Source organism: Sapajus apella, unplaced genomic scaffold (assembly GCF_009761245.1).
Source record: "Sapajus apella isolate SASKATOON/1434 unplaced genomic scaffold, GSC_monkey_1.0 scaffold6, whole genome shotgun sequence".
Classification (NCBI taxonomy): Eukaryota; Metazoa; Chordata; class Mammalia; order Primates; family Cebidae; genus Sapajus; species Sapajus apella.
In genome coordinates this window covers 31,116,977-31,140,832 of record NW_022436946.1, presented here as the reverse complement: position 1 = coordinate 31,140,832, position 23,856 = coordinate 31,116,977, and the positions used below count along the sequence as shown (strand labels likewise).

The 23,856-nt window shown below is 44.1% G+C and overlaps 1 protein-coding gene across 1 annotated transcript in view; it reads right to left on the bottom strand.

The window, feature by feature from the left end:
• Nucleotides 1–113: 113 nt before the first annotated feature.
• MCM9 (minichromosome maintenance 9 homologous recombination repair factor) overlaps nucleotides 114–23,856 on the bottom strand; it is a 157,134-nt gene continuing 133,391 nt past the window's right edge. Inside the window, exon 13 of the mRNA XM_032274937.1 lies at nucleotides 114–468. Coding sequence (XP_032130828.1) covers nucleotides 441–468 — 28 coding nt within the window. The 3' untranslated portion in view covers nucleotides 114–440. The remainder of the gene's footprint in view (nucleotides 469–23,856) is intronic.

Sequence of the window (23,856 nt, the reverse complement as noted above, 5' to 3'; positions counted from 1 at the left end):
TATTGTCCCACAATTCACCAAACTCCTCAGCCCTGGAGATGCCTTGGGGTGTGGAAGATTTGAAAACAAAAGTGTATTTACAAATTCACCCTCACCATTATATAGCATAATACTATATTTCCCCAGCAAAATTTTTATCCATTGCTGCCTTCAAGAGTGTAGGCACATGCTAAAATATATGAGTTCAATAGTTTATTGTTAGTTTAATCTACTAGAGCTGAGTTGGTAAAAATTATATAGTTGAGAAGCCATTTGGAAAGGCGGAGATGCAAAAAGACCAGAGTCAGAGGAAAGGGTAGAGAACGGAAAATATTGGTTCATGAAATAACGGAATTGATTCAAGTCACTGTGGCTAACCTAGAAGGCCCAGCGAAGGGCAAAAGATCTGCAAACCTACCTTTACTGGTGTATTTCTTCTTATTCAGCTGACCTCATTCTGTTCAGGTCACAATGCTCAGGCCTCTGGAACTGTGCAGGAGGGAAATAAAGAGACCAGTGATGAGACCAAGGGAGGGAACTGGGCCTGGCCTTGGAGGGTGCACCCACAGAGGTTCCCAAAAGGAAAGAAGACACAGTTCACAGTTTTCAATCTGTTTACCGGCAGCCTCTGGCAGTCACATCAACTACCCACAGTCACATCAACTACAGCTTGCCCTCCCGTCAGCCCAGCAGCTGTGGGCCACTTTTTGATTGATGTGAATCCTCCTTACCGCATGTCTCCTCACTCTGACTGATTTGGCCAAGTCATACTGTGGTTTTGTGGACAGTCAAGATTATGCAAAAGCATCAGGTTTGTGTTGGCTTGGTGGCTTGTGGAACAAGGTTTACTTCTTGTTGATTTGAGTTTGGTGTTTTTGTTTTTGGTGTGAAAAATGTGACAGCTTTTTTTTTTTTTTTTTTTTTTTTTAGACAGAGTCTGGCTGGCTTGCCCAGGCTGGAGTGCGGTGGCATGATCTCGACTCACTGCAACCTCTGCCTCCTGGATTCAAGTGATTCTCCTGCCTCATGAGTAGCTGGGTCTACAGGCAGACACCACCACACCCAGCTAATTTTCCTATTTTTAGTAGAGACAGGGTTTCACCATGTTGGTTAGGCTGGTCTTGAATTACTGACCTCAAGTAATCCACCTGCTTCCAAAAGTGCTGGGATTACTGGTGTGAGACACAGCACCTGCCCCTGTGACAGCTTTTAACACCGTAGTATCTTAAAGACAAGGTAGGGGATGTCACGAGGTTGGGGCATGTGACCCTTATATCTCTGTATATTTCTTTCTAATGCACCTATTTCTGTCTCTGGGCCTTGGTGCATTTCTGTCAATCACTTCTCTTTTTAACTGTCTGTCTCTATTTCTCTCCTCTGGTTTTGCCCGAGACTCTCCACTTCCCATCCTTTTCTTCCCATTCATTTACTGAAAGTTGAATTGAATGCCAGCCACTGTCTATTGTCTCTAACAATAATAAAATTCCCCTACATCATGTTGATCCTATGTTAGTCTACACAGTATGTTGAGTCCCTCCAAGCTGGTAAGAAATGAGCTGGTAAAATGAGAGCACGAGCTCCTGGGAACAGAGTGAAAAGAGACTAAAATGTCTGTGAAAATGAAACATTTAATTAAGCTCCCAGATTTTAAACTTTTTCAAACATGAAACATATGGCTCTATAAAGTGTGGAACAGGAACCAAAAAAGTGACAAGCTGGTCAAAGTTTGCCTTTCTTTCAAATCTACAATCAAGGCATTTAAATGTTAAAATGATTCAGATCCATGACTGGGATGCTCCCTAATTCATTTTTCTCTTTAAATGGTCAGAATACAGGCCAGGCTCAGTGGCTCACGCCTATAATCCTGGAATTTTGGGAGGCTGAGGCAGGCAGATCACTTGAGGTCAGGAATTCAAGACCAGCTCGACTAACATAGCGAAACCCCGTCTCTACTAAAAATACAAACTATAAGCTGAGTGTGGTGGCGCACACCTATAGTCCCAGCTACGTGGGAGGCTGAGGCAGGAGAATCCTTGAACCTGGGAGGCGGAGGGTACAGTGAGCTAAGATGGCACTACTGCACTCCAGGCCTGGGTCACAGAGTGAGACTCTGTCTAAAACAATTAATAAAATAAAATAAATGACTAGAATACAGAACTCTTTAGGGCCTCAGGCCATGAGCACTTTCAGAATCCTACACACAGTAAAGCCTGCAAAGCCAGCACTGCGCCACCCTACATGTAGGAGGTACTAAACATACAAGTTGAATTTCATTTTTTAAAAAATGCTGGAAATTGTTTTCCCTGGAATATACAATCATACTTTAAGACCCTCTGAATTGCCTGTAATTACTGGAAGGCCTCATGTTTCACACCAATAATTCCAGCATTAGTGGGAAGCTCAGAAGACATGAGGAAAGACAGAATTCATTATTAATGACAGTAATGCCGCCCTCTGAGGAAACACAGTGCATCTAATGCCCAGCCGACTTCATCTTTCCGTCAATAAGTCCATGCTCTCTCATAGTTTATGGCACCCATTGGTCGGCTCACTGGAGGGGACCACAGCTCATTAACAAACACACTTTGGCCTTAATTAAGCTACTCTTTCCGGTCTATGATACTACTTCAAGGGTACTACATCAATATAAATTGAGATTTTTCCTGCTTTATTTTACTCTTATTATAGAACTGAATTCAGATTATTTATTTTAAAAGATGATTCAATTAAGCTCCACTTATCTAATGAAATGCACACATTCTCACATATTTTATATTTTAATGTGAGATGAATTCACTTGGAAGAGTAATTTCTTTTTTGCCTCCTCCTCCTCCTCCTTCTTAACTAGGGGTCTGTGAGTGAATCTGTTTGCTAGGGCTGCCATAATAAAGTAACCACAGGCTGGGGGGGCTTCACCTCCAGAAATTCATTCATTTTCTCATGGGCCGGGAGGCTAGAAGTCCAAGATCAAGGTGTTGGCAGTGTTCATTCCTTCTGAGGGCTGCGAGGGAAAGAGCTGCTCTAGGACCCTTGCCTTGGCTTACGGATTGCTGTCATCTCCTCCCTGTGTTTTAGTCTGTTCTCATGCTGCTTATGAAGACATACCTGAGACTGGGTGATTATAAGGGAAAGAGATTTAATTAACATTTAATTAAATTATGTTTAATTTAATTATTATTAAATTATTATCGGGGAGGCCTCGCAATCACGGCAGAGGGCAAGGAGGAGCAAGTCACATTTTACATGGCAGCAGGGAAAAGAGAATTTGTGCAGGGGAACTCCCCTTTATAAAACCATCACATCTCGTGAGACTTATTCACTGTCATGAGAGCAGCATAGGAAAGACCCACCCCCATGATTCAATCACCTCCCACTAGGCCCTTCCCACATCACATGGGAATTGCAGGAACTACAATTCAAGGTGGGATTTGGGTGGGGACAAAGCCAAACCATATCACATTGTCGTTCCTCTGTATGTGTCTGTGCCAAATCTCCTATTCTCATAAGGTCAGGGCCCACCCTAATGACCTCATTTTAACTTAATTCCTTTGTAAAGACCATATCTCCAAATACAGTCCCATTCTGAGGTACTGAGGGTTAGGATTTCAATGTATTAATTTGGGGAAGTGGCTGGGAAGGAGGTGGTTGTTAGGCCATTCTTGCATTACTGTAACGGAATACATGAGGCTGGGTAATTTATTTAAAAAGAGGGCTAATTGGCTGAGGGTTCTGCAGACCGCTTAGGAGGCATGGCACTGGCACCTGCTTAGCTTCTGGGGAGGCCTCAGGGAGCTTTTATTCATGGCAGAGGTGAAGCTGCACGCCACCTGGTGAGAGTAGGAACAAGGGGAGGAAGGGGCCACACACTTTTCAACAATCAGGTCTCATGAGAACTCACCATCCTGAGGACAGCACCAAGCCACGAGGGATCTACCTCCACGACCCAAACACCTCCCACCAGGCCCCACTCCAACACTGGGGATTACCATTCAACATGAGATCTGTGTGGGACAAACATCCAAACTATAGCAGGGGGACAAAATTCATTCCATAATGATGAACAAAAGGTGACATTTCCAAGGAGAGACAATGGAACACATGGTTAAGGGCACCATCTCTGGAGTCAGATCATATGTGTCAGATCCTAACCTGCCTCTCACCTATGTAACCTTGGGCAAGTCCCTTTTCTGCCCTTCAGTTCCATTTTTTTTTTTTTTTTTTTTTAGTTTGAGTTTTACTCTTTTTTCCCCGGCTGGAGTGCAATGGCCAGTCTTGGCTCATCACCTTTGCCTCCCGGGTTCAAGCGATTCTCCTGTCTCAACCTCCCGAGTAGCTGGAACACCCGGCTACTTTCTTGTATTTTTAGGAGATATGGGGTTTCTCCATGTTGGTCAGGCTGGTCTTGAACTCCCAACCTCAGGTGATTCATCCACCTCGGCCTTCCAAAGTGCTGGGATTACAGGCGTGAGCCACTGCGCTTGGCCGCAATTACCCTTTCTTCAAAATGGGTTAATAATGATACTTGCTGCAGGGAGCTTTATGATTTTTACATAGAAAGCCCTTTGTAAGCATTTACTACAATAATTTCAAGATTTTCCCTTAAAATGCTTAATGGGTCCTTATGCATTTTCCTCATAAGAGAAATGAATAATGTGTTGATATCCCATAAAAAAGTAAAAAGTATCTGTATACTTGTGGTGGGGTGAATTGAGATGTCTATTTTAAAACCATATTTTATAATCACAATTTTCTTTTATACTCAAAACTTATAATGCCCCTTGTGTTAGGGCATGAGATGGATTGTGGGCCATATGTCGCAGATTTCAGCCGAGACTCCACCCTGCCAGCCTTCTCAGCCAACCCCTATCTCTTCTCCCCGATCTGAACCAGAGGCAGCCAGATTAAGTCATGAGAGCTTTGCCCTCACAAATGGGATTAACGTCCTTATAAAGGAGGCTTCAGGGAGCTACCTGGCACTTTCCCCCTTCCACTCTCTGCCACACGAGGACACAGAATTTGTCTCTATCTGCATATGAGGAGGTGAGGAGGTCGGAAGAATATGTCATATTGGAAGCAGCAAGCAGCCCTCACAAGACACTGAATCTGCTGGGGCCTTGATCTTGGACGTCCCTGCCTCCAGAACCATGAGAAATAAGTTTCAATTATTTATAAATGACCCAGTCTGAATACTTTATTATAGGAGCAAGAACAAACTAGACAACATCTCTGCCTTAGCTAAACTGGGGATTAGCTCCTTGTATTCCTCTTTGGTACCTCCATCATAACCTGCACACATCTAAGGACTTTTTCTTTTTCTTTTTTTTTTTTTTTGAGACGGATTTTTGCTCTGTCACCAGACTGTAGTGCAGTGGCACAATCTTGGCTCACTGCCCAGGTTCAAATGATTCTCCTGCCTCAGCCTCCTGAGTAGCTGGGACTACAGGCACATGCCACCAAACCCAGCTAATTTTTATTATTTTAGTAGAGATGGGGTTTCACCATGTTGACCAGGCTGGTCTTGATCTCTTGACCTTGTGATCCACTCTCATCAGCCTCCCAAAGTGCTGGGATTACAGGCGTGAGCCACTGAGCCTGGCCAGCACTTTTTCTAATGGAATTGTTATATCATTGCTTCATCTCTCCTAACACACTGAGTTCCCCGGGGTCAGAAGCCTCGTGTGGTCATTTCTAAACCTCGCTGTCCAACGTAGTACATGCTAACATAGTAGATGCTTCAAGGGGTTTGTCTTTCCCCAATTACGTAGACCACTGAAATCATTTGTGTGCCCAGCTCCTCCTGGAGGACAAGGGGCCAAAGTCATAATAATTTTTTATTCCATCTCCATAAGAATTCTTGATGTCAAAGAATAAAACCCATCTGTGTTGAGTATAAAAGGATTTTGCTAAAAGGAATTGAGTAGCTCACTGAATCAGTAAGAAGATCAGGAAATTGGACTTGACCAGGAGTGATGGCTCACGACTATAATCCCAGCATTTTGGGAGGCGGAAGCGAGCGGATCACTTGAGGTCAGGAGTTCGAGACCAGCCTGGCCAACATGGCAAAACCCTTCTCTACTAAAAATACAAAAATTAGCTGGGTGTGGTGGTACACGTCTGTAATCCCAGCTACTCAGGAGATTGAGGCAGGAGAATTGCTTGAACCCGGGAGGCAGAGGTTGTAGTGAGCTGAGACTGCATCACTGCACTCCAGCCTGGATGACAGAGCAAGACTCCAACTCAAAAAAAGAAAAAAAGAGAAAACTGGACTTGGACACAGGTATAAAAAAGGCAAAGCAGAGGCAGTGTGGGCCACAGTCAACATCACACTATCAAACTAGGCCACTTGACGTCCAGCACGCACTGCTGTCCCATGGCATTACCAGCTGTTCCTAGAAGCTAGACGTCATTGTGACACCTACCATAACCCTCCCACTGGGTAGGTTATCCACCCTTCCTATTGTCTGAGCTCTCTGCTCCCAAGTCCAAATGGGGTGTGGAGCCTTAAAGTGCTGATCCTCTCAGTTTAAGGGGAAGCTGGGAAGGTAGTTGGTGTTTCCAACCTGACCGGAGAAGGTATGGGAATTCCTCAGTGAAGATGGATCAGATATTGGTGGATAGAAAAATTTAAAATACCAGTTATAGATCCCTTAGGTCTAGCACAGGCTGGCAAATAGTAAGTGCTAAGTAAAAGCAGATTTTAAAAAATGAGGTATGAATAAATGTCCTCTGAATGTGTTTCCAAAAACCCACTTTGCCAAGGGGAATCTTAATCTGGCCCTACAATAACATATTTCAGATGAGGAGAGAAGGAGAAAAGAGGATTGGAGAAAAACCTAACATGTATTAAGTGTCTGTGACATGCCAGGTGCTGTGCAGGCACATTAGATGTGCTCCTGCAGGCAGGTGAGGCAATCCTGACGAGGCAGGGACCATCAGTGTCTATGTTATCATTCATCATCTCCCCAGCACCTAGCGCAGTGCCTGCCATACCGTAGGGACTGGATAAATGCTTGTTGTTGATGTTGTAATCTGACAGAGGAGTTTTGTGCTGCTTTGTTGGTATTCAGCACCTTAGGTTTCGGTGGTCACAAAACTAGTGAGTAGCAGCTGCCAGGCACCCAATCCAGTACTCTCTCCATCCTCACACCTGTATGGATGCCAAACTGTGCATCGCGCTGTGCAGTCTATCACTTGCATGGGATTCTGGGATTTTTAAAAGGCTTCTGATGAACAAAATCCCTTTGAGGACCTGTGGATTTGGAATCTGAGTGCGTGCCCCCAACCTCCCAAAAGAATCACATTATTAAATGTATATTCTTTCAGATTACAGGTTTCTATAAAATGGACTTTGACCTCATGGCTCAGGAGGTTTCAAAGCCCTGTCACAGCCTTGCTCTCTAGGTATGCATTTTTAAAGTCTTTAGAAGGTACAACAGTTTTTCCAAAATGATCAAACGACACGCCTCCTGAAGTGCCCTCCCCTTCTCCTGGCCCACTCCTCAGCTGGCGTCTGCATCTGCCAGAAGTGATCAAACGAGGCTGATTTCTGAAGAAATGTTTTCATCATGAGAATTGCAAGCCTGCAAGCCTCCGGCTTTTGCTTGTCAATTCACACGTTTCCAGCCTTTTTAGTTCCTTTTTCAGAGATGCTTCCTGCCCCCTAGTGGTGGGAAGCAGCAGAAAGGACAGGCTGACCTAGATTCTGTTTCCAGGGCTGACTATTCACTCACTCGTTAGAGCAATCGTTGTTCGATGCAAGCGAAAGCAGGAAACAAACAAAAACCCTTTCATAGTGGTGCTCCAGGGTCTGGCTGTTAACTTTTGAGCAAGAAAAAGTTGTTCATGAAAATTAAAAAGTATTTGAGCACAGTTGATGGAAAATAAAAAGGAATCTTTTGCAGGGCTACACCTCGCCATCCTCCAGGGTCCTCATTCTCAATGTGGACGGCTCTGCCCCGCGTTGGGAGGTGCTGCCACCCTGCAGTGTCACCGTATTTCCTATTTGCTGGACCAAGCCCAAGGCAAGGACTCCCCTGCTCTGGACAGTGTGAGCAGCTGCTGAGGTCTACATGCAGAGGAAAGGAGACCCGCTCTCATCTCGACACAGGTGCCCTGGCTTAGTACACATCAGGAAAGGGCTGCCCTACACTTTTCCTTCTGGAAGCAAACAATGAGTGAATGGGAGATGCACCAAGAAATCTTATGACTTCAGCTACTTAGTCATGCCCTGCATTGCCCTGACAGTCACATTTCTTTTGGGAGCTGTCCTAAGACGGTTGATGGAACACTGGCTTTGGAATCAAACAGTTCCAGCTCCACTGCAATCCATGTTAGCTGTGTGACCTAGAAAATTAACTGAGCCCTTCTGATCCTGTTTTCATCCATAAAGCAGGGCTGACACTTTTCTTACAGAATTGCTATGAGAACCAAATAAATATCTCTGTGTATATCTCGTATCTATTATACATATAGTCATGTGTCACTTAGTGTTGGGGATGCATTTTTAAAAATGCATTGCTACACAATTTCATCTTTGTGCAGCATGTTACTGCCCTGAATACTGTAGGCAGTTGTCACACAAATAAGTATTTGTATCTCTAAACACACCTAAACAGAAAAGGTACAGTAGAAATACCATATAAAAGATAAAAATGACACACTTGTATAGGGCAATTACCACGAAAGGAGCCTGTAGGATTAAAAGTTGCTCTCGGTGAGTCAGTGGGTGAGGGGTGAGTGAATAGACCCAGGACATTACCATACACTACTGTAGACTTTATAAACACGGTACACTTAGGCTACACTACATTTGTTTAAAAATATTTTTCTGGGCCAGGTATGATGCCTCATGCCTATAATCCCAATACTTTGGAGGATAAATTTAAGCCAGGAATTTGAGACCAGCCTGGACAACATAGTTAGATCCCAGTCTTACAAAAAATGTAAAAATTAGCCATGTGTGGTGCCATGTGCCATTAGTCCTAGCTCCTTGGAAGGGAGGAGGGTTGCTTTAGCCCGGGAGTTCAAGGCTACAGTGAGCGATGGTTACACCACTGCACCCCAGCCTGGGCAACAGAGCAAGATCCAATCTCCAAATATATGGTCGTTCTTCAACAATAAATTTTAGGTTATTGTAAATTTTTTCCTTTCCAAACTTAAAATTTTTTATTCTTTTGTAATAACAATTAGCTTAAAACACACATTATAGAGCTGTACGAAAATATTTTTCTTTATATCCTTATTCCATAAGCTTTTTACTTTTTAACCTGTTTTGCTAAAAACAAGGGCACAGGCCATGCACGGTGGCTCACACCTGTAATCCCAGCACTTTGAGAGGCCGAGCAGGGCAGATCACGAAATCAGGAGATCAAGTTCATCCTGACTAACAGAGTGAAACCCTGCCTCTACTAAAAATACAAAAAATTAGCCAGGTGTGGTGGTATACACCTGTAGTCCCAGCTACTCAGGAGGCTGACTCAGGAGAATCACTTGAAGCCAGGAAGCAGACGTTGCAGTGAGCTGAGATCGCTCTACTGCACTCCAGCCTGGGGGACAGAGCAAGACTCCCACTCAAAACAACAACAACAACAACAACAAAGAAACAAACAAACACACATTAGCCCAGACTTGTACAAGGTCAGGATCATCAAGACATCACTAAGTGACAGGAAATTTTCAGCGCTGTTACAATCATATGGGAGCAACATGGTAAATGTGCCCCATGATTGACACAAACGTTGTATGGCACATGACTGCATGTGTTTGTGTGTGTGTATATGTGTGTGTGTGTGTGTCTGTGGACACAAAGCATCTAATATGATGCCTAACATACAGCAGGTGCTCACTCCCGGTCTCTTCCTCCCCCCTCCCATATCTTCATCATCGTGGACTCTCCCAGGTCTCTCCATGCCTGGGAGGACTGCAGTCCTTACTCCATAAGGCCCATCAACACCCCAGCAGTCTTCATGTTCTGCTCTTAATCCAGAGAGGGGTGAGACAACTGTGCTCACCAGATTCTGAGACTTGTCAGGTGTAAATTTGTATTTGGCAGGTTTTGGTCTGTTTTTTAAATGACATTGGAGATCTGATGCCTGGGATCAAATCGGACACTTACCATGCCCAGACACTCCACTAACCATTGGGGCCACATCAGTGAACAAAACAGACAAAAGCCCTGCCCTCATGTGAGAGAAGACATGTCTCTAAACTTGGTGGGATACAGTCTCATTTTTCTATAGTTAATGGGAGTTGTCTTTAACTCACTGACCTACCTATCTGTCCCAGAGACTCCCAAGTTCCTTTTCTTTCTTTCTTTTTTTTTTTTTCTTGAGATGGAGTCTCTTTCACCCAGGCTGGAGTGCAGTGGTATAATCTCAGCTCACTGCAAACTTCCCCTCCCACATTCAAGTGATTCTCCTGCCTTACCCTCCTGAATAGCTGGGATTACAGGCGCCAGCCACCACACCTGGCCAATTTTTATATTTTTAGTAGAGATGGGATTTTGCCATGTTGGCCAGGCTGGTCTTGAACTCCTGACCTCAGGTGATCCGCCTGCCTCCGCCTCCCAAAGTGCTGGGATTACAAGCATGAGCCACTGCACCTGGCCCCAAGCTCCTTTCACTGGCTTAAAAAACAAGTTAGAACTGGCTCTGGGTGCAAGAAGGGTAGGCTGTGGTGACAACAGGCCCTCCAGTAGGAAGAGGGCTCACTGGAGTCAGTGCCTGGCAGCTCCAGCCACAACCTCTTCCAGCATCATGTGCCAAAATGCTGCCATCTCCCCCCAAAGCTGTTCTATCTGCTAACCTCTTCCTTCGAGCTTCCCTCAGGGTTCTCCTCTATCCCACTGAAACAGGGAGCATTGGGGCAGGGGAGGGGGACACCTGCTGACCATTACTCTTCCCACTCTGTACCATGGCTTTCTGTTCCACTTTTGGTCCTGGAATTCTAAACCCATCTATACTTTGGGGCAGGGTGATTTTTGAGCATTTTTTAAAACTCTTATGTCCTAATTATACAAGCTGACACTTAATAGTTACAGTTAGTACAAAGAAACACACTATATATATCTACTAAACATGACAATGAAATCAATTAAGAAGATCTCTTTTAGGCCAGGCATGGTGGCTCATGCCAGTCATCCTAGCACTTTGAGAGGCCAAAGTGAGAGGATTGCTTGAGGCTGGCAGTTCAAGACTAGCCTGTACAATATAGCGAGAACCTGTCTCTACAATGAAAATTTTAAAAATGAGCCAGACATGGTAGCATGCATCTCTTGCCTCAGCCTCCCAAGTCTTACCTATTGGGAGGCTTAGGTGGGAGGATCACTAGAGCCCAGGACTTCAAAACTGCAGTAAGCTACGATTGTGTCACTGCACACCAGCCTGGGAGACAGGACAAGACCCTGTCTCTAAAAGAAAAAAAGAAAATATTTTTAAACATTCATACCTCACAATTGCCCTGTATAGTGAACTGCATCCTATTTTGGCCAGGTGTTCTCCCTAAGTCACATACTGCTCCCTCTCAAGCCTGACTCCAGTTTGAAGACAGCCTCTTGTGTTCAGTCAACACTAGTGGGAAAAGCTGGGAAAAAGAGATGAAAAATATAGCTGAATGGTAATTCTTCCCTTAAATATTTTAAATGTCTCATTCAACAGATATTTATCAGACACTTACTATGCCCAGAGACTCCACCAACCATTGTGGGTACATCAGTGAGCAAAACAGACAAAAGCCCTGCCCTCACAAAACCTGAGAAGACATGCCATGCTAAGCCACACTAGATCCCCAGGGCAAAGGAGAAACCAGGAACGTTGATCTCGTCTTTATTTAAAAATCCTATAATCTATTCATCATGAATTTGTTTTTGTCTTTTAAAATATTGCACCAAAATATTTATCTTGATTACTGAATTTTTTGGTGTCCCCTTAAATTATGTGCCTAAGGCAAGTGCCCCACTCCTCTCCCACCAGTCTTGGCCTGAGACAGATATGGGTAGATGCTGAAGTGCACTGCCCAAATTTCCATTTAAAGGCTGATGCGCCCACTTTTCCCAGCTGCTCAGCGTGTTGGTAGTCAACAGCTCACAGCTGAAGCCCCTCCAGAGACTGCCCTCAGCTGCAGAGAGCCCCAGCCCAAAGCCATGGCCCCTTCCTCGGGGCAGCCCACACCCATGGTCAATATGGAGAGAGAAGGTCCCAGAGTAAAACAGAGGCCAGGTGGCAATGCTTAAGTGTCAGATGCAAGGTAGAAGCAAATGTTTCAATAAGCCGCAAGGTCAAAGTGGCAGACAGGGCAATGGACTCACAGAGATCTATAGAAATGCCAGAATCCTAGAGGCAAGATAGAAGGGAAGTCAGCAAGGGTATTGCAGAGTCTGAACCAGTGGTCTCGAAACACAGTGCCCTACCAGCATTGGAGATCTGATGCCTGGGATCAAATCGGACACTTACCATGACCAGACACTCACCTGAGAAACTGACAGAAATATCAATTCTCAGGCCCCAGTCCAGAGCTACCGGAGTAGAAACTTCAGGGGTAGGGCTCGCAATCTGCATTTTTTAGCAAGGCCCCTAATCAATACAGTCAGAAGAAGGGAGGTGACTAAGGGCAGCTGTGCCACAAAAAAGTCACAATTCTTCCAGCCTGGTCAACATGGTGAAACCCCATCTCTACCAAAAACAAACAAAAAAAAAACCCGAAAAAACAACCAGAAACAAAAAACATTAGCTGGGCGCAGTGGTGTGGACCTGTAGTCCAAGCTACTCAGGATGCTGAGGCATGAGAATGGGTTGAATCCGGGAGGTGGAGATTGCAGTGAGCTAAGATCACGCCACTTAACTCCAACCTGGGCAACAGAGTGAAATTTCATCTCGGAAAAAATGTCGCAATTTTTTAACCAGCTTCTGTACCTACACCAATTTTTGGACTAGGAGCCTACTGACTGGAGGAAAGGCCAGTGGTTATGTCCCTGGTCCTTGAAAGGATAACTGAAATGGACAGAACACTCACATGCTCACATTGGCTCTTTGGCCTGTGGCAAAAGCTATCACAGTGGGGAAGGACTCTCAAGCTGCCTCCACACATCTCTCTGGACAAGATTGCAAATTTAAAACTTCCTGGGGCAAACGGCAGAACTTAGTGCCACCCTTAAAGACCTAAAGGAAGCAGAGTGGCAGTCCCCAGCAAATTTAATTCATCAGTCTGGCCCCTACACAAATCAGATAGACTTCGGAGGACGTTGGTAGAGTACCCCAAGCTCCACAAACTAGCAGTCCCAATTGCAGGTGCTGTGCTGGATGTGGCACGAGCCACAGCCCCCATCATAGCAGCTGATCTGGAAGGAGCAACTGACCTTGTCTCTCTCCTCTACTATCCATTCTCCATTTCCCTCACCCTTGGTTAGTACCTATTACAATAAAATAAATAACTTCTATAGTATATGAGATGGTAAAAATGCTATGAAAAATTGGATAAGGGGAGGAATGATTTGCAATTTTCAATAGGTTAGGCATCACTGAGAGATGACATTTTCAGAAAGTCTTTTTTTTTTTTTTAAACAGTATCTCACTCTGTCACCCAGGCTAGAGTGCAATGGCGTGATCTCGGCTCACTGCAACCTCCACCTTCCAGGTTCAAGTGATTCTTCTGCCTCAGCCGCCTGAGTAGGAGGGATTACAGGTATGCACTGCCATGCCTGGCTACTTTTTGTATTTGTGTTAGAGATGGGGTTTCACCATGTTGATCAGGCTGGTCTTGAACTCCTGACTTCAAGTGATCCACCCACCTCAGCCTCCCGAAGTGCTGGGATTACAGGCGTGAGCCACACCGGCCATTTTCAGAAAGTCTTGATGAATGTGAGAGAGTGACTCCCTAACTAGGGGAAGAGCAGTCTACACAGATGGAACAGCAAGTAAAATGGCCCTGAGGCTGGATCATGTCTGGAACATTACAGGACCAGCAAGGAGGTTGCTGTGCAATGTCAGAGGTAGTAGGCAGCCAGACAAGTAGGGCCTTAGAGATCGTTATGATAAGGACTTGGCTTTTACACAGAGTGAGATGAGCTGATAGAGGGTTTAAGTCACATGACCTGATTTGACCTATGAACGGGATCACTGACTACTGTGCTGGGAATAGCATGCAGACAGGTGGGGTGGCAGAGCAAGAGATAGTGGTGGCTTGAATGGGAGTGAGAGCAGTAAGTGTGGAAGAAGTGATTGGCTCCTGGATATATTTTTAATAGAGATGCCATGGGATTTTCTAACTGATTGAATGTGAGGTACAAGAGAAAGTAAATTGTCAAAGACAAGTTTTTGGCCTAAGCAATGGACAGGATCAAGTCTCCATTTAGCCTGGGAAAGCAGTAAGTTCAGGGGAATGAGAGCAGAAGTATAATTTGGAATAGGCTGAGGTTGAGATGGTCTTTAGAAACTTAAGTAGAAATACTGAATAGGAGTTAGATATAGGAGTCTGGAGTTCAGGAAAGAAACCATCAGGTAAGATGGGTGCTGAGGGGCTGAAGATTGAAAGAGAATACCAAGGGCATGGGTGGGAATAGAAAAGGGCTCTGGAAAACATTCAAGATCTGAGATGTGGAGAAAACTGGGCAAGGAGTGGAAAAGCTGGGGAGGCAAGAAGAGATTAGTAAGGAAAATCACAGGCGTATAATGTCCTGCCAACCAAGTGACACAGGATTTCAGGGAGGGGAAAGTAATCACCTGTGTAGAATTAAGTAAGATAAGGACTGGGAATCGAGAATGGAAGGGCAGTAATGACCCTGATGGAAGAGTTTCCATGCAGTGGTAATGGCAAAAACCCACTGCAGTGGGTTCAGGAGAGGATTGGAGACAAGGCGAATAGCCAACTGCTCTAAAGTTTTGCTGAAAGGGGAAAGTAGGGTCAAGAGAAGTGTGTTGAAGATGGAACAGGTATCAGGATGTTTGTATGCTGGTGGAAGGGGTACACTGACAAAGCAGGACTGCAGAGAGAACTGCTGGAGCCACGTCCCGGAGGAATGAGGGGCAAGAGGGGATGGGATCTGGTAGGCAGGTGGAAGGGTTTCTTTGGCAAAAGCATGGATAACCCATGTCTTGTAATGGAGTGAAGGCAGGACACACGGTGCAGACTGTGGCAGAGGTAGATGTATGGCGGTGGGAAGCGATGAAGAGCAGGGCAAAGTGAAGTTCCTTGTAGGTAATACTGTCCTCCTTTGTGAATTAACATAGGTATCACATCATTGGCTAGTCATGTAACCTTGATTAAGTTATTTAGCATCTCTAGGATGCAATTATCTAATCTGTAAAATGAGGATATTACCTATACCATAGACTGTTGTGAGGATTAAAGATACTTGAAAAATGCTTACATGAATAACTAGCACATAGCAAACAACCAAAATAGATTTTACCCTTTATGAATAGATATTTTTAATGGGGCAATAAGAAGTGAGGGAAGGAGCTAAGAAGCACATGTCCCAGAACCTCATCGTCTTTCAAGTAAAAGACATTTTTAGAAAAACTATTTAAATGTTGGAGCTTTTCTCTCATTTGTAAAATAGGGTATTACCTGAACTATAAATAGTACTGGTGTGTGAATATTAATGTCACATATTAAATGTCTTGGAAACCTTAAGTACTAATCTTATGATGACTGATATTACTGTTATGTTGTACCTAAAATTTCAGTGGGGCAAGTAAGAACTTAAAATCAAAATTTCATTGCTTCTGTAACCTTTATGAAGAAGTAATGATGGGTGGGAAGAAAAACAACTGGACTGGCAGGGACTTTTTCATTCAGGATGGACCATGTTATACAATTTTCTTTCCACTTTTACTGGTCCTTAGGGGCAAAGTCTACCCACAAGGGAGTCTCTCCAGGGAGGTACCGTGTCCCAGGCAACAGCATCATTCCCTATTCACAGAGTCCCCTCAAAGGCAGCAAGATCCCTCACAATAGCTTTGAGTTCTCCTGCTGAAAAAGCAATTTAATTTCCCAGAGTGATAAAATAAGATTAAAGGTCAAAATTGCATTACTCCTCAGTTTAAAATTATTTCTTGACTACCATTTCTCTGCAATTTTAAACAGGATTAAAGCAGGCGTAAGACACTTTTGTATTCTCTCCTCAGAGTGGATCTAATCCCTGCTTTATTGGCAATTGTAAAGTTGAAAATCTGGAAAATAATATATATATCTCTTAACCACAGAGATTATTCCTAAACATATTTCAGAGTAATACTCTTTGCATACTCTCATCTACTTTGAATTTAAGTATTTTTAAGAGCTATGCTGTAGTTATGTTGAGCAATTTATACACAGGAAAATGGAAGTTTGATAACTAGTGACACAATAAATAGCCCCCTCTGTGGCCTGTGGCCTAAGCTGCACTTCCCGCATGGCTAAAAGTGGCTTGTAATCCCTGTAAGGCACCTAGCTGCCATCAGGTCAGGAATTTACATAGCTCCTTGGGAAAGATAACCCAAGTGCCTTAAAGCTCTCTTAATTCAGTAATTATAATAGAAAATAGATGTGGTATAATTATAGAACCTAAAACCAAAAGCTCCAGGGAGACCGGGATGCAGCAGACTGGCCCATCACGGCCTCCCACCCCACACCCTTACAGACTCTCTACCCACAGCTCAAGCAGCTGTGTCTATACCAGGTGATCACTCTCCTCCTCAACCTCCATTCCCTTTCAAACCAAGATGAACCCACCAAGAATCTGAACTAAAAAGCTTGAATCAGAAAGATGAAGGTGGGGCATCATCTGGAAAGGTCAGAGAAAGTCACAGCTGAACCCAGGCCCCAAAGCAGTTCAAAAGCCGAAGGTACCTGGATCAGATAAGCCTTGAGTGAGCACAGAACATGGGGCTGCTGGGAGGGACAAGAAACGAGCACACTCAGTGATGGAGGCAACCACACGGTACCTTGAGGACCCGGGAGAGGCCAAGGAGACACTTCAGTCCTGACTTTTCAGTTCTGGACCCATGCGGCCTGGTTAGACTTTGTTTCCTGTCCTTAATGAGACTCCCTGATGTGTCCCTACAGCAAACTTGCCTGTATTTCAGCTAGCTTCTGAGGTTTTCCTTTTCTGTAACTCAACAATACGTAATAGATAAGCCTGATCCTCAGAATTTATGGACAAGACCACTGAAGATGGCGAAGTCACACTACTGGCTAGTTCTAGAACCGAATCCGCCTGCTTCTTAGTTTTGCTCTATTACCCACTCTATGTATTTTTTAATTTTATTTGAGATGGAGTCTTGCTCTGTCGCCCAGGCTGGAGTGCAGTGACACAATCTCAGCTCACTGCAACCTCCATCTCCTGGGTTCAAGCAATTCTCCTGCCTCAGCCTCCCAAGTAGCTGGGACTATAGGCATGTGCCACCACACCTCCACTAATTTTTGTATTTTTAGTAGAGACAAGATTTTGCCACATTGCCCAGGCTGGTCTTGAACTCCTGACCTCGAGTGATCCACCTGCTTTGCAGTCTATGTATTATTGAGCACTGAAAAAGTTAAACCACAAAATAGTAAGCAATATCCCAGGTTTGGCCTATTATGAAAGCTGTAAGTTAAACCAAGTTTGTTCCCACATAAAAACTACTTGATACAAATGCTTACTTCCTGGCAGTTCAACTCAACCAAGGCATCAAAATTCCAACTAAACATAAAGAAGAGCAGTCTAAAAATAATTTACATTTATAAGATATATAAAGTACTCAACATTCTTGGGAAGTCCTGGCCCAGTATGTATATCCCATTTCCTACCTTAAACTGTATCTTGCACCAGATGTATTCACAGACACAATTTTGTTAAGTTTAGTTTAATATTTGTCGAGTTCACTTTTATTACAAATATTACCCCTCAGATGCATTTTTAAGCCTTTGAGGAGGAGGTGTGGCAGTGAAACAGATATAAGAAAAACTGAAAAGTGTGTTATAAGAGGCAGTTGCCACCACTTCCTGTGTATAAGAGGACATACAACAACTGTGTATGTCCTCTGAGTGACGGTGAAGAGGATGTGTGTGGGTAATGGCTCACCTTATGCCTGGGGGGCTACGTCACATGCAAGACAGAACACTGACAGGAACACCCCAATCAGAGTGGGTACTAAAGTGAGCTGGGGGGCTTTTATCTTCCTTAAATGTTAGTAAGCAAGGCAAGCTCAGAGGGTGATTTTAAACACTGAGGAAGATGCACTGGCTTAGCTTCCTACACTGTGATGTTGATAGGTTTGGAAACTGGTTGTTTGATAAGCTGCATCTGAAAGGTTCACCTGGTCCCAGGAAGTCCCTAGTGACCTAGAATTCAAGGTTGGATAGTTTCTGAATTCCTAAATACTGTTAGCTGGCTAAAGGCAAGCTCTTTGCAGTTAACCTGGGATGTTCTTCAGCATTCCACTGGTTAAGTAGAAACTTCAGCACCTACCTAGAGAATGTGTGGGTTTGTTAGAATTAAAATTTGTCAATCAAGAATAAATCTTGAACAACTTGGATTCTATTCGATCCAAGATGGCCATTTAGGAACAGCTCAGGATCGCAGCTCCCAGTGAAAGCGCAGAGGGTGAGTGGACGCCGCGTTTTTATTGCCCACAGACTAGGAAATTCCCGGGCAGAGGTGCTCCACGGTCGCCAGCGCGGCTGTTTCGGCCAGCGCAGCTGTGCCGGCCAGCGCTGCGGCTTTGCCCCGCGCGGCTGCTTTGTCGGCGCCCCAGAGCCGCGCTTCTCCGTACAAAATACACTGGTCCGGGGGCCCTTTTGGCTGGCGATTGGAGCCATGGGAAGTCGCCCGTACGCCGGCTCAAAAAGGGGACTGAGCAGAGAACCAGGACAGTAGATTCCAGGGGAAAAAACAAAAAAAAGCGCCACAAACCTCAGTGCCGCTGTTTAAGCCAGCACAGTGAGTGGCCGCAGGGGAAAACAAACAGACCCCGGTGCCTCTTCAACAGGCGACTGGAACACCAACTTAAAAAAGGCTCTGAGGCAGGGAGCCAGGCGATCAGGCTCGGCTGGACCCACCCCACAAAAGAACAGCAACCAGAAACTCTGGATTGAGAGTTTCACAGCAAGCGCAGCTGAACCCGGGACGGTCCAGCTCTGTGGGGGAGGGGCGTCCGCCATTACCGACGCAGCCCGCCGTTGCCAAGGCAACCCGCCATTGCTGAGGCAGCCCGCCGTTGCCAAGGCAACCCGCCACAGCAGAGACTCCGCCCCAACAGAGGCGGGCCATCATCCCCAAAGCAGTTCTAACTACACCCATATAAACAGGACTGCAGGGAAGTTCACTCGGCAGCTGGGCGGAGCCCACAGCAGCTCAGCAAAGCTGCTATAGGCCGACAGTGACTAGGCTGCCTCCTTGCTGGGCTGGGCAGGTCTGAAGGAGAAAAAAAAAAAAAAGAATTGGCAGCATAACGGAAACTCACAAATAAAGCCCTAAATCCCTGGGACACAGCACCTGGGAACAAAAAGCAGTTTATGAGTACTGCTACAGCAGACCTAAAAGTACCTGCCCAGCAGCTCCGAATGAACAACAACAGAGCTCGCAGCTCACCGTTTGAGCTCCTATAAAGAAGAGACCGTCTCCTCAAGCAGCTCCCTGACCCCTATATATCCAAAAAGACACCTCATAAAAGAGAGATCAGATTGACACTAGGCGGGTATCTTTCTGGGACAAAGATAGCAGAAGAAGAAAACTGGTAACAACCCTTGCTGTTCAGCAGCTGCTGCAGGTAAACCCCAGGCAAGCAGGGCCTGGAGTGAACCTCAGCAGACCTACAGCAGAGGGGCCAGACTGTCAGAAGGAAACCAAGAAACAGAAATAACCTCATCATCAACAAACAGACCGTCAATCTGAAAGATTTGAGACCCAATCTGAAAGCCAACAACCACAAAGTCGACAGGTGGATAAATCCTTAAAGATGGGAAGAAACCAGCGAAAAAAGGATGACAACACCCGAAACCAGAACACCTCTCCTCCTAAAAGGGATCACAACTCCTCACCAGCAAGGGAACAAAGTTGGAGGGAGAACGAGTGTGATGAAATGACAGAATCAGACTTCAGAAGGTGGGTAGTAAGAAACTTCTGTGAACTTAAAGAACATGTTCTAACCAAATGCCAAGAAACTAAGAACCTTGAAAAAAGATTTGACGAAAAGCTAATGAGAATGGACAAAATAGAAAGGAATATAAGTGAATTGATGGAGCTGAAAAACGCAACACGAGAATTTCGTGAAGCATGCACAAGTATCAACAGCCGAATTGACCAAGCAGAAGAAAGGATATCAGAGGTCGAAGATCAACTCAATGAAATAAAACGGGAAGGCAAGACTGGAGAAAAAAGGGTAAAAAGGAATGAACAAAGTCTCCAAGAAATGTGGGACTATGTGAAAAGACCTAATCTACGTTTGATAGGTGTACCCGAATGCGACGAAGAGAATGAATCCAAGCTGGAAAATACTCTTCAGGATATTATCCAGGAAAACTTCCCCAACCTAGCAAGGCAGGCAAACATTCAAGTCCAGGAAATACAGAGAACACCACAAAGATATTCGTCAAGAAGAGCAACCCCAAGGCACATAATCGTCAGATTCACCAGGGTCGAAATGAAGGAGAAAATACTAAGGGCAGCCAGAGAGAAAGGTCGGGTTACCCATAAAGGGAAGCCCATCAGACTCACAGCAGATCTCTCAGCAGAAACCCTACAAGCCAGAAGAGAATGGGGGCCAATATTCAACATCCTTAAAGAAAAGAACTTTCAACCCAGAATCTCCTATCCAGCCAAACTAAGCTTCATAAGTGAAGGAAAAATAAACTCCTTTGGGAACATGCAAGTACTCAGAGACTTCGTCACCACCAGACCAGCTCTACAAGAGCTCCTGAAAGAGGCTCTACACATATAAAGGAACAACAAGTACCAGCTCAACTAAACGGCAAAACAGCCAGCTAGCACCAAAATGGCAGTACCAAATTCACACATAACAGTATTAACCCTAAATGTAAATGGACTAAATGCCCCAATCAAAAGACACAGACTGGCAAATTGGATAAAAGACAAAACCCATCGGTGTGCTGTATCCAGGAAACCCATCTCACATGCAAGGATACACAAAGGCTCAAAATAAAGGGATGGAGGAAGATTTACCAAGCAAATGGAGAGCAAAAAAAAGCAGGAGTTGCAATTCTCATCTCTGATAAATTAGACTTTAAAGCAACAAAGATCATAAGAGACAAAGAGGGACATTACATAATGGTAAAAGGATCAATGCAACAAGAAGAGCTAACGATCCTAAATATATACGCACCCAATACAGGAGCACCCAGATACATAAGGCAAGTTCTTAATGACTTACAAAGAGACTTAGACTCCCACACAATAATAGTGGGAGACTTTAACACCCCATTGTCAACATTAGACGGATCAACCAGACAGAAAATTAACAAGGATATCCAGGACTTGAACTCAGACCTGGACCAAGCAAACCTAATAGACATTTACAGAACTCTCCACCCCAAATCCACAGAATATACATTCTTCTCAGCACCACATCACACCTACTCTAAAATTGACCACATAATTGGGAGTAAATCACTCCTCAGCAAATGCAAAAGAACGGAAATCGTAACAAACAGTCTCTCAGACCACAGTGCAATCAAGTTAGAACTCAGAATTCAAAAACTAACTCAGAACCGCACAGCTTCATGGAAACTGAACAACTTGCTCTTGAATGTTGACTGGATAAACAATGAAATGAAGGCAGAAATAAAGATGTTCTTCGAAACCAACGAGAATGAAGACACAACATACCAGAATCTCTGGGACACATTTAAAGCAGTCTCTACAGGAAAATATATAGCAATAAGTGCCCACATGAGAAGCAAGGAGAGATCAAAAATTGACACCCTATAGTCAAAACTGAAAGAGCTAGAGGAGCAAGATCAAAAAAACTCAAAGTCTAGCAGAAGACAAGAAATAGCTAAGATCAGAGCAGAACTGAAGGAGATAGAGACACAAAAAACCCTTCAAAAAATCAATAAATCCAGGAGCTGGTTTTTTGAAAAGATCAACAAAATTGACAGACCACTAGCCAGATTAATAAAAAAGAGAGAATAACCAAATTGATGCAATAAAAAACGATCAAGGGGATATCACCACAGATTCCACAGAAATTCAAACCATCATCAGAGATTATTACAAACAACTCTATGCACACAAACTAATAAACCTGGAAGAAATGGATAAATTCCTGGACACTTGCCTCCTGCCACGCCTAAACCAGGAAGAAGCCGAAACCCTAAACAGACCCATAACAAGGTCTGAAGTTGAGGCAGCAATTAAGAGCTTACCACCCAAAAAAAGCCCAGGTCCAGATGGGTTCACAGCTGAATTCTACCAGACATACAAAGAGGAGCTGGTACCATTTCTTCTGAAACTATTCCAAACAATACAAAAAGAGGGAATTCTTCCCAAATCATTTTATGACACTAACATCATCCTGATTCCAAAACCCGGCAGAGACTCAACAAGAAAAGAAAACTTCAGGCCAATATCCATGATGAACATAGATGCAAAAATCTTCAATAAAATACTGACAAGCTGATTGCAACAGCACATCAAAAAGCTTATCCACCATGATCAAGTAGGCTTCATCCCGGGGATGCAAGGCTGGTTCAACATACGCAAGTCTATAAACATAATTCACCACATAAACAGAACCAAAGACAAAAACCACATGATTATCTCGATGCAGAGAAGGCCTTTGACAAAATTCAACAGCCCTTTATGCTAAAAACACTCAATAAACTAGGTATCGATGGAACAAATCTCAAAATAATAAAAGCTATTTATGACAAACCAACAGCCAATATCATACTGAATGGGCAAAAACTGGAAGCATTCCCCTTGAAATGTGGCACCAGGCAAGGATGCCCTCTCTCACCACTGCTATTCAATATAGTATTAGAAGTTCTAGCCAGAGCAATCAGGCAAGAAAAAGAAATAAAGGGTATTCAAATAGGAAAGGAGGAAGTCAAATTGTCTCTATTTGCAGATGACATGATTGTATATCTAGAAGACCCCATCGTCTCAGCCCCAAACCTCCTGAAACTGATAAGCAAGTTCAGCAAAGTCTCAGGATACAAAATCAATGTGCAAAAATCACATGCATTCCTATACACCAATAACAGACTTAAAGAGAGCCAAATCAAGAACAAACTTCCATTCACAATTGCCACAAAGAGAATAAAATACCTAGGAATACAACTAACAAGGAATGTAAAGGACCTCTTCAAGGAGAACTACAAGCCACTGCTCAACGAAATAAGAGAGGACACAAACAGATGGAGAAACATTCCATGTTCATGGTTAGGAAGAATCAATATCGTGAAAATGGCCATACTGCCCAAAGTAATTTACAGATTCAATGCTATCCCCATCAAGCTACCAATGACCTTCTTTGCAGAACTGGAAAAAACCACCTTAAACTTCATATGGAACCAAAAGAGAGCCCGCATAGCCAAGTCAATTCTAAGCAAAAAGAACAAAGCGGGGGGCATCACACTACTAGACTTCAAACTATACTACAAGCCTACAGTAATCAAAACAGCATGGTACTGGTACCAAAACAGAAATATAGACCAATGGAACAGAACAGAGGTCTCGGAGGCAACACAACATATCTACAACCATCTGATCTTTGACAAGCCAGTCAAAAACAAGCAATGGGGAAAGGATTCCCTGTTCAATAAATGGTGTTGGGAAAGCTGGCTAGCCATGTGCAGAAAGCAGAAACTGGACCCCTTCCTGACACCTTACACTAAAATTAACTCCAGATGGATTAAAGACTTAAACATAAGACCTAACACCATAAAAACCCTAGAAGAAAA